At 41.0% G+C, this 15,352-nt stretch overlaps 1 protein-coding gene across 11 annotated transcripts in view; it reads left to right on the forward strand.

The window, feature by feature from the left end:
• Positions 1 to 15,352, forward strand: part of rap1gap2a (RAP1 GTPase activating protein 2a) — a 516,227-nt gene that overhangs the window by 466,406 nt on the left and 34,469 nt on the right. For all 11 annotated transcript variants that reach the window (XM_043718315.1, XM_043718320.1, XM_043718319.1 and 8 more), the window contains 6 exons: positions 3,879 to 3,982; positions 5,445 to 5,523; positions 9,434 to 9,487; positions 10,964 to 11,047; positions 12,513 to 12,613; positions 14,314 to 14,443. In XM_043718315.1, coding sequence (XP_043574250.1) covers positions 3,879 to 3,982; positions 5,445 to 5,523; positions 9,434 to 9,487; positions 10,964 to 11,047; positions 12,513 to 12,613; positions 14,314 to 14,443 — 552 coding nt within the window. The remainder of the gene's footprint in view (positions 1 to 3,878; positions 3,983 to 5,444; positions 5,524 to 9,433; positions 9,488 to 10,963; positions 11,048 to 12,512; positions 12,614 to 14,313; positions 14,444 to 15,352) is intronic.

Genomic DNA, 15,352 nt, shown 5'->3' on the forward strand with positions numbered 1-15,352 from the left:
ACACACTGTCTGTCCCTGCTCTCCCCCCACTCCAGACACACTGGCTGTCCCCACTCAAGCTCAAAAGTGGCTTTTAAAAGGCAATTGAATAAGCACCTGAAGGGGAGCATTTACATAACGAAAGAGAAACCAGACAATATTGTCATCTATTATTATTCATTCACATATGGGGGATGTACATATTCGAAAATGGCAATCAGCTCAAAAAAAAATCAATCGATTATGCCATTCAATCGGATAACAGGCTTCCAATCGACCAATCCTGCAAATAATAACTCCACTCAAAAGGTTGCACTTTTACTCACCCATATCTTTATCTAACCATGTTTGCTTATTTTACATTCCAAATAAATACACAGGACTATATTATCCATCATATCCAAACTAATGCATAAGACAGTATCATCCAATCATATTCAAACTAATACATGATTAGTGATTATATTAGTCAATCATATCATGTTCATATCTCAACCTGTTAGTACTTACTTTGTGATTGGGAGGTCAGTTAGCTCAGTTGGCTGGACAGCAGGGTGATGCCAGTCGTGTGGGTTAAGTTCTGACAACAGCTGAAGTTACTCTCCTTCTCAACCTCTCCCCTCACCTGTCATCGCTCTCTCTAATAAGAGCCCTGTGAGACTATGGTGACATTAAACCCGTACACTGTACTGTCTACTTCCCCTTTCACCATGCAATTTTCCCCTTTTGAATCTACTTCTTCCAGCCTGTTGGCATTACATTCCAGAGCATCAGAGCTCACTGTGTTGAATAATTCACCTGATCCTGTCTCTTATTTGGCCAGTTATCCTGACTTAATATGTTTGTCTTCAACTTTTCTTTAATGAATGAACTTTTAATCCATTATAAATTAATTTTGTTATTACCCCATATGATGGTAATGTGGGACACCTCTGATTCCAGAGTGAACTCTGCCTTTAATAGACCACAAGTTTTATTTTTTGTAAATTGGTCACCATGGTGATCAGTCATTGAATATATTCTCAAGGGGCTTCTAAAGTACCTTTGACAAAATAACAAGGAAGTATACTACACACAAGAAGGAAAAATTAACAAACTATTTTATAACATATAAGAATTACCTAAATTGCTTACTGACTACAAACATCAGCAATAAAGTTTTAACTCATTTATCCACAACCACAACCTCACAGATAGTCAAACCGCAGTAAATGGGCACTTAGTTTCCACTTTCAAGTTCCCTGTTCAGTGAGCAGGGATTGGAGCATTCCTGGAGAACCTCTGCATTCACACAATGACATCTTCTTTTGTTAATGTCTCTTCATGAGACACTTGAGCAAATTGCAAACATAGTTCACTTGCATCTTAACATGGATTCCTTGAATATCTCGTCCACAGCCTTTCATTTCTGAGCATTCATTTACTGATGTTAAACTTTTTTTTTTCTCCAATCTTCCTATTGTGGTTACTGTTAACCTGTACTGCTGCCTCTTATAGACTCTTCCTCACTGACTGACCTGCTGTTATCTGAAAGATAACACTCACTGACCCTCTGGATGCTTCTTTCTTTCCAAAGTAAACTGTTTCTATATCTGTCTCCCTGTGCCACTGGACAATTTTTTTTCTCTCTCTTCTACCCTGAGCTTTCTAAAGCACTGAACTGGTCACTTCAAGGGTTCTTCAAAAATTTGTTTAAATGCATCTAAGTACCTTTCCAGACACCCCTGACTGCCCACAGACCTTAACAATGAAGTTAAATCCTTCCTTCCTTAACACACGCACAATAGAAATATGAATCAAACTTAAAGCTATACAAGATTCTGCCAACATTGGAACTTTACCAGTAATAACAACACCACATGTGCTGCAATGGTACAGGAAGAATGTTCATTGCTTCTCAGGGGAGTGTCCTACTCAACTACCTTCATCAATGACCTTCCCTCCATCATAAGGTCAGAAGTAGGGACGTTTGCCAATGATTGCACAATGTTCAGCACCATTCATGACTGCTTAAATACTGGGGCAGTACATGTCCAAATGCAATAAGGTCTAGATAGTATCCAGGCCTGAACTGACAAAATAGCAAGTCGCATTCGCCCCACACAAATGTCAGCCAATGACCATCTCTAATAAGAGACAATCTAACCACTATCCCTTGACATCCATCACTGAATTTCCCACTATCAACTTTCTGGGGTTACCACTGACAAGAAACTCAACTGGACTCACTACATAAACACAGTGGCTTCCAGAGCAGGTCAGAGGCTAGGAATACTGCAGTGTATAACACACCTCCTGACTCCCCCAAAGCCTGTCCCCCATCTCCAAGGCACAAGTCAGGAGTGTGATGGAATACTCCCCCCTTATCTGGATGGGTGCAGCTCCAACAACGCTCAAGAAGCTTGACACCATCCACATGAAAGCAGCCCAATTGATTGGCACTAGATACACATGCATCCATTTCCTCCACCATTGATGCTCAGTAGCAGCAGCAGTGTACAATCTCCAAGATGCACTGCAGAAATTCACCAAAGATCCTCAGACAGCACCTTGACCACTTCCATCTACAAGGGAAAAAGAAACAGATACATGGGAATGCCACCACCTGCAAGTTCCCCTGCAAGCCACTGCCCAGTCTAATGAGGAAATAACACATGGTTTCTTGACTGTTACTAGGTCAACATCCTTGACTTCCCTCTCTAATGGCACCGTGGGTCTACCTACTGCACATGGACCACAGTGGTTCAAGAAGGCAGCTCACTACCAGCTTCTCAAGGGCAATTGGGAGGGGCAATAAATGCTGGGCCAGCCAGCAACACCTGTGTCCTACGAGTGAATAAAAAAAATTTCCATGGGCTATAAATACTGGTCTTGCCACATCCTGGGTTAATTAATAAATGGAAAAGAAATGAGTAATGAGAACAGATTGTTGTCCTCAGGCAGAAATTAATTTACGATGAAATTCCATGGTTAATTCCTTCTGTGCTGTGGTTTAGTTAGTAGCACGCTGGTTCCCTGATTAGGAAGTTTGCGTGTTTATGTCTCACATCAGAGAGTTGAGCAAAGAAGAAGCTAGTCTGGAACGCTAGTGCAGCACCAAGGCAGTATTAGTATTGGAAGAGCCGTCTTTCTGGTGAGATGGGAAATGAGGCCTGGACTGCTGTCTAAGGTGGTGCTGCCCCAGTGGGGAATTGTTTCTAGACAGGGGAAGGTTCCAGCAGGGAAATGTGAAACTAGTGTTTATGCTGAAGCTGTAGATTTAGAATAACATCCTTTATAAATCTCCAAGTCTTTTGCTGCCTAACACATGTCGGTCTGTTGAACACTAATTGCACTTGAAAGTACAATTAAAAGGGCTTCCAAAGCCCTTCTGGACAGTGCACTCCAGATCGAAACAGCCAAGTGACACAGCTACACTCTAACATTTGTGCAAGTGTAAACTCAATCGCGTGACTCCTGTACTTCAAGCCAGTGTTGGAAGCCATTTCCTTCTCAGCTCTGAGCAATGCCAAGGGAGATCCCCAAATCTTGTCTGTTCAATAACATGCTATAAAAAAACAACCAAGGGAGGTATGTGAGGTGAGTGTCTTTATACACCATGTGTATAAAGTTAAATTAACAAAAGTTAAATCAGCTCAATTAAAGATATGCAGGCACGCACAAAGACAGTTGCACAAACCTAATATGCAATTGTGTGACCTCAAGTTGCCAAGAGATTATCGGAAAAGCCCTGCTTTTCCACAACAAACCATCTTTGGTTGTCAGTCAAGAGATATTTATCTTGAGGTTAGAAAGAATGAAAAGTACATCCTTTGATGTAATACCTATCTGCGGAGGCGACCTCTTTAATTCAAACAAACTCTTTGGCAAGATAAGAATAACACTTTTCATTCTTTTAGGAGCATTTGAATTTTTATACCTCATGCGGTGTTCTGGGAAACCTGGTCATTTCAGTCAAGTATGAAGATACTGATGGGCAAGAATATCTGAGGATCATACTCAGGTAACAGAGGCAAGCTCTGCTGTGCGATACACAAATGCTACAAGGCCACTATGACATTTCCCTTAAATCCACTAGCAGATCTCTAAAGCATTTTCTCACAGTAAGCCAACAGTTTCTACTGTATTATTCTGCCTGTACATGGGGTAATGCTACGAAGTGTGTCAGCCTTTTGCAAGTGAGCCAAGGCTGACACACGTAATAGCAGCTATGAGCCAGGGGGTTATGAGCTCAAACCCCATTCCAGGAAAGCTGAGTGCTGATGCCCCAGTGCAGTACTGAGGTAATGCTGCATTATTGAAAGGAAGAGATATTTAATGGAGGCTCTGTCAGCCGTCTGACGCAGGCATTTGATTATTTCAACGGAGACAAGGGAATTGTAACTGGTATCTCGACTAACATCCCCCCCCCTCCCCAAATCGCTGAATAAACATCACAAACAAAATGGTCATCCTGTTGTTTGTGGGAGCTTGCTGTGTGCAAATTGGTTGCCATGTGTCTTTCATGACAACAGTGACAGCTCTTTAGAAGCACTTCATTAGCTCTAATGCACTTTGGTATGAAAATCACTACATAAATGCAATTCTTTCTCTAAGTTCGGTATGAACGCACAGTTGCATTTTTGTGGCCTCTCCATTTAAAACCATGAATTCATATGGTTGAAATTTGACATACAAAACTATTGCAGAACTGGTTTCTTTAACCCAAATTAGTAGTTACCTTTGTTTTTTAAAAACTCCCTACAGTGTGGAAACAGGCCCTTTGGCCCAACAAGTTCACACCAACCCTACGAAGGGTAACCCACCCAGACCCTATTTTCCTCTATTTACCCCTGAATAATGCACCTAATCTACACATCCCTGAACACTATGGGCAATTTAGCATGACCAATTCACCTAACCTGCACATCTTTGGATTGTGGGAGGAGACCGGAGCAAACCCCCACAGACACAGGGAGAATGTGCAAACTCAACACAGACAGTCACCCGGGGCTGGAATCAAACCCAGGTGCTGTGAGGCAGCAGTACTAACCCCTGAGCTACCATGCCACCGCTTATAATAAGCAGTCATATTACTGAGGCAAGTGATGTTATGAGATGTGAAACCCTGTGTGCTTCTAAACATGCCCTGTGGCGGCCAATTACCCGTCTGAATGCCAGGACTTAGCTTTAAAAAGTTGAAGTGGCAGAAGCAGGGTTTTCTGAGCAATGACGAATCCCTGATCCTGGAAGGATCTGGGCATCTCACAAATGTTATGCAACTGGTTTGCAGTCCATCGGTAATCATCCCAAAGCCTGTGCACGTTTGATATCTGTATCAGATGGAAACCAGATCTGATAGTCACAGGTTATTTGATTTTAAACCATTCAACCCATAACGGGCTATCGTGTCTGCAGACACTGAAGAAGTTGCATGTTTCAATTTCAAATGCATGCAACTTTCATTTTGACATTTGTTTTGATAGGTCCAAATCGAAAACAATCCACGAGCGACTCCCTCTCGATGGAGTATCCCGAATTCCCAGTATTCCACTGATAGCAAAGGTAAGCTGACTCATTGCAACAAATCATTCTGTTCTTTACTCTAATGTTTACTTATAGCCACTTAGACATTTCTCAGTCTAATACATTGCTCCATTGATATCTATTATCGGTTTGTATTTATTTCCAAGGGTTTGGCAAAACAAAGTTTACACACCATAGCGTGTTATTTGCCCACCTCATCTCAAAGAGCAAGCCGGGCATTCAATACTGAACATGATAACAGGGCTCAGGAAAGGCAATTTATTTGCAAAGTAAATTACCTGATGCTACAAGAGAGCTCTCTTTAATATATTTTAAATGTGCTTCCCTTAGCTGCAATGTTTCCTGAATAAATACGTTAAGCTTCTGCATTTTCTGAATAAATCTCTTAAGCTTCTGTAATCTTTCTTTGCAACCCATCCCTTTTAAGAAGCTTTACTTTATTTTTGGGCTGTCAATTAATTGGAATTAACTTCTGCCACTAACATTAATCTTTGCGGTCGTTTTGGATACATGTTAATCACAGACGTTGTGCCGTGCTTCAGAAGTGCAACTTAATTGAAAGCTACAGAGAAAGAAAAGAATACAAGGATATCTTGATAATGTGAACATTGACAGCTGGTTTTGTGAAGTAGCATGTCTCACAGGTATAAGTGTGATGTGAGCCTACGTAATACAGTTTCTTTATTAGATCAGCAGATCTCTGTGTGGTATTAGAATGGTCACAGCTGAAGAGGCCAAAATTAATTCTGCATAGTTCTGCTGGAAATCTGTTGGACAACTCTCTGTAGTTTTGTTCAATTAGTGAAACAGAACGAGCTCTAGAATGGGACAGCCACAAAACCCTCACAACTTATCACATGAGGATTAGCACACTATTGATTTATGGCCAGAGTCTGCTTTCTGAGCAGGTTGTCTGCTTTTATTTTAACATAATTCTACAAACATATATTAAAACTTAAAGCACAGCCTCTCCAGCCATTGCCTCTCTCTTGGCTCTTTGACAGACCCATCCAGTTAGTCTCAATTCTCTGCTAGTAACTTGTGACCTGCATTTATTTTTTCCTTTTAAGATCTATCGATCCCCATTGCTTTTTGAAAGTTATTGTTAAAATCATGTTCATCGCTCTTTCAGCATCTTCTATCACAGCAACTCACTGAGTTAAATCATCTCTCACTCTGGCTCTTTTGCCAATCATTTTCATCCTGAATGGAAACTGGTAGAAATATTTGGACGAAAAATGCCAAATGTACCACATTTAAATCTGTAGATGCTTACACCATAAGACATAGAAACAAAGCTAGACCATTCAGCCGTAAGTGGGTACTGCAGATGCTGCGGATTAGAGTCAAGATTAGAGTGGTGCTGGAAAAGCACAGCAGGTCAGGCAGCATCCGAGAAGCAGGAAAATTGACATTTCAGGAATTCCTGATGAAGGGCTTTTGCCCGAAATGTTGATTTTCCTGCTTCTCGGATGCTGCCTGACCTGCTGTGCTTTTCCAGCACCACTCTACTCTTGACTCATTCAGCTGATCAGGTCTGCTGTGCCATCCACAGCCTTTTAACCATAACCTTTGATTCCCATACTGTTTAAAAATCTGTCTATGTCAGCCTTAAATATACTTGATGACCCAGCCTCAACAGCTCTCTGTGAATTCTACAGATTCACAGGTCCATGAGAGAAGAAATTACTCCTCGTCTCTGTAAGTGGGTGATCGCTTCCTCTAAGATTATGTCTTCTGGTTCTCGACTATTTCACAAGGGGAAATGGTGTCTTAGCAACTGCATTGTTAAGTCCCCAAGTACTTTATCTGTTTCAATAAGGTCATCTCTGATTCTTCTGAACTCCAATGAGTAACACCCAACCTACTCAGCTTCTCCTCATAATATCTCCATGCTCAGAATTAAACTGGTGAACCTCCTCTGAGCTGCCTCCAATGCCTGTATATCTTTCCTTCGGTAAGGGCACCCAAGACTGTTTGCAGTATTCCAACTGTGATGGTCTAACTAGTGACAGAATTCTGTATCTTTCCAGATGTATGTGACAATAAATAAATAAACTCATAATGACGTATAACAAACACTTAGAGGTAGGAAATTCTGAAAACAAATGAACGAGATTCACAGAAGTAAATACATCTCCAAAGAAGATGAATAGTGAAGTCACACCATAGTTTAAATAATTTGCTTAAATACATCCATTTTAAAATAATTCATCCAAAACTGTGGCTATAGTCTTCTGTGCCAGGCCTTAGAGTTATCAAAGCTGAAAATGTGTTGCTGGAAAAGCGCAGCAGGTCAGGCAGCATCCAGGGAACAGGAGAATCGATGTTTCGGGCATAAGCCCTTCTTCAGGAAGAAGGGCTTATTCCTGAAGAAGGGCTTATGCCCGAAACGTCGATTCTCCTGTTCCCTGGATGCTGCCTGACCTGCTGCGCTTTTCCAGCAACACATTTTCAGCTCTGATCTCCAGCATCTGCAGACCTCACTTTCTCCTCCTTGGAGTTATCAACTCTGTCATCAAACAGTATATCATGCCCACATAATACTGTACCATCCTTGAGTTGGTCAGAGTTGTTGTTGAATGGATTGGAGCAACAATGCATTGTTCCACAGCAAAACTGGACAAGATTTCATGGTCCGCTGTGTGTTCTAAACTATTCCAAATCCATCTTGTGGAATCAGTGCAGAGGTCACAGATCTCCAGACCTGCAGCGGGAGAGAATAAGGAGTAAAGCTGCTCAGCAGACAGCAGCTTCTATTCTGAGCAGCAACACTTGTAGCCCAAGATTTGGAGATGCTGGTGTTGGACTGGGGTGTACAAAGCTAAAAAGCACACAACACCAAGTTACAGTCCAACAGGTTTAATTGGAAGCACTAGCTTTCAGAGCGCTGCTCCTTCATCAGGTAATTGTCAGACACAGAACTTAGCAAAAGTTTACAGTGTGATGTAACTGAAATCATACTTTGAAAAATACTTGATTGGTTGTTAAGTCTGTTAGAACGACCATGTTAATTTTACTTCTTTCATATGTAAATCACAAAACTTCTTTTAAAAGTTATATTCTCAGGTTAACTTTAACAATTGGTGTCAGCTCAGATAATGTGTAGCCCAAGAACAGACATCTTCTCACCTTCACTGGGGACTGTGAAAAGATGTAGTGCAAATGACAGTTGATTAAGTAATTAATATAGTTCTTGTTGCCGTGTCTTACAAATCAAGATAACTTTTAAAAATTCTGACAAAGTTATAGGAATTCTTCATTTAACAGCCCTTGCACGCTTACATGCATCACAAGCAGGTACAAAGTCTCTATTACTTGTTGTTGAATTTGATAACTTCGGCCCTGGAAGAAAAATAATCTGACATGGTGAACTTGATTTGGAGATGCCGGTGTTGGACTGGAGTGTACAAAGTTAAAAATCACACAACACCAGGTTATAGTTCACCAGATTTAATTGGAAGCACTAGCTTTCGGAGCACAGCCACCTGATGAAGGAGCGCTGCTCCAAAAGCTAGTGCTTCCAATTAAACCTGTTGGACTATAACCTGGTGTTGTGTGATGTTTAACTTTAACATGGCGAAAAGTAACAAAAACAGAAATTGCTGGAAAAGCTCAGCAGATCTGGCAGCATCTGTGGAGAGAAACCAGAGTTAAAGTTTCAGGTTCAGTGATCCTTCCTTAGAACTGAGGAAAGTTTCTGAAGAAGGGTCACTTGACCTGGAACATTAACTCTGATTTCTCTCCACAGATGCTGCCAGACCTGCTGATCTTTTTCCAGCAATTTCTGTTTTTGTTTCTGATTTGCAGCATCTACAATTCTTTTGGTCTTTATGGTGAGAAGTAAATTTGCAGAAATTATAACTGCATTTACACTGAAAAGCAACATTTAATTGTTCTAAAGGACCATTGCCTCTCTCTTTCTCAGCTTCTCTGTGATGACCTGACCTGTGTGAAATTCTCCCCCGTACTTTATCCTAAGGTAAGTTTTCAGTAACATTATGCTATTCCTGGACGCCCAAACTGTCTTCTGAGTTTTCTTCTTCAGTGGGAGCAGCAGAAAACAATCACAATGTAATGCATTGGTATTGGCAATGGTGTTGCACAGGAAGAGTCAAGTGCAGTCTTCAGTTTGACAAAAGGGTGGAAGATAATTGGATTAGGATGTGCAAACGTAATTCAGTTGTAGTCTATATTTACTGTCATAATTTCATTATAAATTCTTCTGTGAACTTGTCGGTGAAGCAGTCAATATACTTTTCTACATGATGAAATTACACCATCCAACCAATGGTGCTACTGCAGTGTGCCTACCTGAGGATGTGATGTAATTGCCTGTTTACCAAAGCTGCTATAAAGTCATAGAGTCCTTCAGCACAGAGACAGGCCCTTTGGCCCAAACTGGTCCATGTCGACCAAAATGTCCATCCATACTAACCCCATTTCCCTGTACTTGTTTGCAGTTGAATTGTGGATACAGGAATGTGTAATGAAAAAGTTATCAAAAATATGTCAAAAATATCAAAAATAACTGACCAGATATTTCTGTCAAACATATTTAAAAACATTTAATCACTGTTCAAGAAAGCATTCAACCTAATTCACAGATCCTGTCAGCTAATTGTTAAAATAATTTTGGCAGCTGTGGAAGTAACAAAACATCAGGATTTGTTGTTTGGTTTTCTGTCAACTCAAATAGGCTGGAGACATCAGACACAGTAATTAAGTTCCAGCTATTTGCCCCGTCAATGTCCTTTAATCCGTACCATATCAATGATGGCGCCACAGTGTCCTCTCCAAGTGCGATTGGCAATTTGTGCTCAGAAACCTTGAGTTCAAGAGCGATTTGTGCTCGGTGCTTGCACCAGCTAGGGATCATTATGACAACCCAGAGTCCCACCAAACAGGATCTCCTGGTCACAGAGAGAAAGAGGAGTTTTTCATTCCTTCAATCTGTGTTAGATTCAAAACATTCCCAGGAGTAAAACCTCAATGAGATGCATCAACCCATAGCTTTCCCACCAGCAACTTTCCCCTACTCACTGAATATGTTTTCTAACCATTGCAAACCAAGTCTATCCTTTTTTCTCATTCATTCATGGGACGTAGCAGCGTCGGCTAGTTATTGCCCATCCCTAATTGCCTAGAGGGCAGTTATGAGTCAACCACATTGCTGTGGGTCTGGATTCACATGGAGGCCAGACCAGGTAAAGATGGCAGGTTTCCTTCCCTGAACCAGATGGGCTTTTCTGACAATTCACAATGGATTCATGGTCATCACTGGACTTTTAATTCCAGATTTATTTTTCTAATGAGGTAAAGTTGAGTTTTTATCCAGGACATGACTGTCCTGATCATGGTCAAACTCCCAACTTCTCTCAGAAGTCAGTGGAAATGAAAGACGGAATAATTTTGTAAAGTCTTTTCGTCATTTGCCATTTGTTTCATTGTCTTTAAGGGATCCAAGTTCATAGTGGCATATGATGAACATGAGATCAATAACAACTTCAAGTTTGGTGTCATTTATCAGAAGGTCAGACAGGTGAGTAATAACTGTCCTAGAAAAACGTAAGATTCAATCTTTATTTATACCAGCATTTATCAAAATAGCTTCACTTCATATTTATTAGGTACGTTCTGGTCACAACCTGGAGCTAACGCCAAGCAATGTTCCCTAATGTTAATGTTAGCCAGTTGACAGAGTAGTTACAGGGCCTGAGGTAACAGCCACATCAGTCACAGGTGTATTTACAGTCTCCTGTGCATGCAGATGAGGGGAATTCCAGCTAACCCATTTATAAAGACATAACTTAAATGTTAATTTCACTCAATTCATGCTTTGTTAACTATTTCACACACACAAAAGAACATGAGGGTGCACAGTTTTGTTTGCAGGTAAACATTTGCCACCTAAACTGAATTTCTATGGAGTTGCATGATGTAAGATTAATGCATCTCCATTGGTTAACCTGAAGAAATGTCAGAGTAAATGTGGGCTGCCCTGAGGTGGAGATTGCTTTTTGGAACATCAAGAGACATTGATAGAAATCTTAACATTGCATCTGTAATCCTTCTGATGCGGTGCAAACTATTTAAGTATGCATTTGCGAGATAGAAATTCAGCATTTGTTTTTGTCATTTGATCAGCTCAATTGGCCATTGTATTTATTTATATGTGGTGGCCAGGTTTCCTATTTCAGAGTGCTCCCAGCCTCTGTATAATGGGGGTGAGCTTGGGAGTGAGTGGGATGATGGAGGGTTAGCCAACCTTCCTATATTCCTTGTCTCCCTTCCAAAAAGATACTTACTGGAGGATGTAATATACAGCTCAACATTTCTATAAGTTTGATAGAGCACATATGATGATTCAATGATGCCCATACAGTTTAATGAGAGTTATAACTGAGTTGGTAACACTGTCACCTTTGAATCCAAAGGTTTGATACAGACTTGAGCACAATTTCCAGGTAAGTGTTGCATTTAGGAAAATGGAACAGAAGAATATATGCAATGAGTTGGTTGGAGAAGTATTGACAGATGCACTTATGGCAGTAGTAGTGTCCCCATCTTTGAGCCAGGAGGCCTGTGCTCAAGTCCCACCTGCTCCAGAGGTGTGTCATAACATTTCTGAACAGATTGATTAAAAGTATCTAAAACAGAAATTGCTAGAAAAACTCAACAGGTCTGGAAGCATCTGTGGAGAGAAAGCACAGTTCACGTTTTGGGTCTAGTCAGAATGGTCAGAATGGTCAGAACAGACCCTTCTTAAGGCCGTTTCACTGTTGGAACCTTGCAGCAACACCCAACATGTTCAACAACAGATCCCTGGTCAGGCTGTTTTCGGGTTTCTGGGATATATCATGTAATAACTGTCCAGATAAGGGTTAACTCAATGCAACTACAGTTGATTCAATTGAATCAAGCCTGCATTCTCACACTTCACTTGTTCTATTCTTAAGTATTTGTTTTAAAAGAAATTCTAATGTATGTTTATTCCTGTGTTGCAGACCACTGAAGCCGAGTTATTTGGCAACAATGAGGAAAGCCCTGTTTTTAAGGAATTCTTGAATTTACTCGGAGACACAGTTGAGCTCAAGGATTTTAAAGGGTGAGCAAAAGCTTGCACATTCTGAGTATTTGTTGCTAATTCAGAAATCCTCTTTTCCTACAGTCAAACTCAGTGCTTTAGTTAATTTTATATTACGTTGTAAGTCAAATTCTTTGCTTGTTAGCACATATTGTAAAGATAAAGTATGCAGGACTTCTTTAAAATTGCACAGATTACTTAGTTAAAAATCACACCACACCAGGTTATAGTCCAACAGGTTTAATTGGAAGCACACTAGCTTTCTTCCAATAAAAGGGAGGAGATTGCAGAGCCATTGGCCTTGATTTTTATGTCCTCTTTGTCTACAGGAGTAGTCCCAGAAGACTGGAGGATAGCAAATGTGGTTCCCTTGTACAATTCTATGTTCTATGTTCTAAAACTTGTTGGACTATAACCTGGTGTTGTGTGATTTTTAACTTTGTACACCCCAGTCCAACACCGACATCTCCAAATCATGACAGATTACTTAAGAACAGTTCATCCAAAATTAGCTAACCTTGCAGGAAAATGTCAAGCATCTTCAAGCACAGGTTGCGTCCAGTGTGAATCACACTTCTCACACAAGTTAAAGAGACAAGCTGGCCCCACTCATAAAACTGACACCTACCCCAGATCAACTTAATTATCATGAAGACTTGCTGCTGTATGTGTCCAAATGCAAGGGACCACTTAAAATTAAGGACACTTGAAGTGAAGGTTTTGAAAGGTTTTAATACTTTTGATTGTTTAAGAAGCTAATTGTTGTGGCCTTTTTAAAAAAATCATTCATAGGATGTGGGCATTACTGGCTAGGTCATTATTTATTACCCATCCCTAATTGCCCCAAGGAAGGTGATGGTGATTCTCCTTCATTAAGCACTGCAGCCTCCACAATGCTGTTAGGAAGGAAGTTCCAGGATTTTGTCCCAACGACACTGAAGGAACAGCAATGTATTCCCCAGTCAGGACTGTGAGTTGCTTGGGGTGGTGAAGGGGATCTTGGAGATGGTTTCCATGTATCTGCTGCCCTTGTCCTTCAAAGTGGTAGAGGGCTTTAGGAAGCACTGTTAAAGGAGCTTCAGTGAATTTCTTCAGTGCATCGTGTAGGGTATACTGTGGCATTAGTGCTGAAGGGAGTGAATGTTTAAGGTGAAGAATTGAATGCCAGTCAGGAAGGTTGCTTTTCCTGGATGATGGTGATTTTCCTGAATGTCACTGGAGCTGCACCCATCCAGGCAAGTGGAAAGTATTCTATTATACTCCTGACACGTGCCTTGTTGATGGCATATAGGCTTTATGGAATCGGAGCCAATGTATGTGCCACAGAACTCCCTGACTTTTGCCTGTTCTTTTTTTCATTCATTGTCGAGGTGAGAGCATCACTGGATAGGCCAGTATTTATTGCCCAGAAAGCTGTTGCCAGATTGCGCTGGTTCATGGAAGATTATGCTGCGAGTGAAAATTTAAGTAAAAAGGAGTTCCTCTCAAAACTATCGCAACCTTGGCCATAACTGGCTTCTAAGTCACCAATTACACCCAAAGTAGAAACTTTCATCGACAGTCTCTCAGCCAAGACTACTCCCACTTTCCACCTTTTAATGTTATGACCTATAAATGTGCAGAAATAAAGTTGAATAAGGATCATACAGGTTGTAACTGACTTTGAAAGCTTTCACTCAAAGAAGAATGTAACATGGGTATATACTAACTTTCCAATGCAGTTTCCGAGGAGGCCTTGATGTTGCCCATGGTCAAACAGGGTCAGAGTCTGTCTACACCATCTTCAAAGATAGAGAGATTATGTTCCATGTTTCTACAAAGCTGCCGTTTACAGAAGGGGACTCTCAGCAGGTAGGTCAATATAACTGTAACATGTATGTAGTGCAAAAGATAAACTCTGTCCATTAATATCTGTACCAATTTGTAGGGAGGTGGGTTACTCTTCAGAGGGTCGGTATGGACTTGTTGGACCAAAGGGCCTGTCTCCACACTGTAAGGAATCTAATCATCTCATCTAATCTCTAAAAAAACGGGGCGGCACAGTGGCTCAGTGGTCAGTACTGGTGCCTCACAACACCAGGGACCCGGGTTCAAACCTAGCCTTGGGTTACTGTCTGTTTGAAGTTTGCACATTCTCCCCATGTCTGCGAGGGTTTCCTCTGGGTGCTCCGGTTTCCTCCCACAATCCAAAGATGTGCAGGTCAGGTGAATTGGCCATACTAAATTGCCCATAGTGTCAGGGGTGAATATAGGGTAGGGGAATGGGTCTGGGTGGGTTACTCTTCGGAGGGTCAGTGTGGACTTGTTGGCTGAAGAGCCTGTTTCCGTGCTGTAGGTAATCTATTCTAATCATTGCAAAACGAATCCCACTCCCCTGTTTGTTCATTAGAGTGCTGCGTCTTCCTCTGCATCTGCTATTTGTCACTTTTTCCTTTGAAACATTCCTTGCTTCAAATAATCCCGTGACAAAACTGTAATCCGTACTCAGCATGTTCCAAAAAGATTTGGCCTACTTCTACTTTCCTTGTCGTGATTGTGTTAATGATGCCCCAAGCAGTCACTCCCTCTGTAGAGAAAAAAAAAGTGTTTTACTTAGTCACTATTTTCATTTAAAACATCAAACCCATCATTCCTTTGTCCTCTGTTTCAAAGAAGAAATGTTACTGGCTGAACAAGCATCAACAAAAGCAGATTAACTGGTTATAATCACAGTGCTGTTGTTGGGAGCTTGCTGTGCACATTCCAAAAGCATTTGTCACA

The sequence above is a fragment of the Chiloscyllium plagiosum genome, chromosome 28 (assembly GCF_004010195.1).
Source record: "Chiloscyllium plagiosum isolate BGI_BamShark_2017 chromosome 28, ASM401019v2, whole genome shotgun sequence".
In the NCBI taxonomy this organism is placed as follows: Eukaryota; Metazoa; Chordata; class Chondrichthyes; order Orectolobiformes; family Hemiscylliidae; genus Chiloscyllium; species Chiloscyllium plagiosum.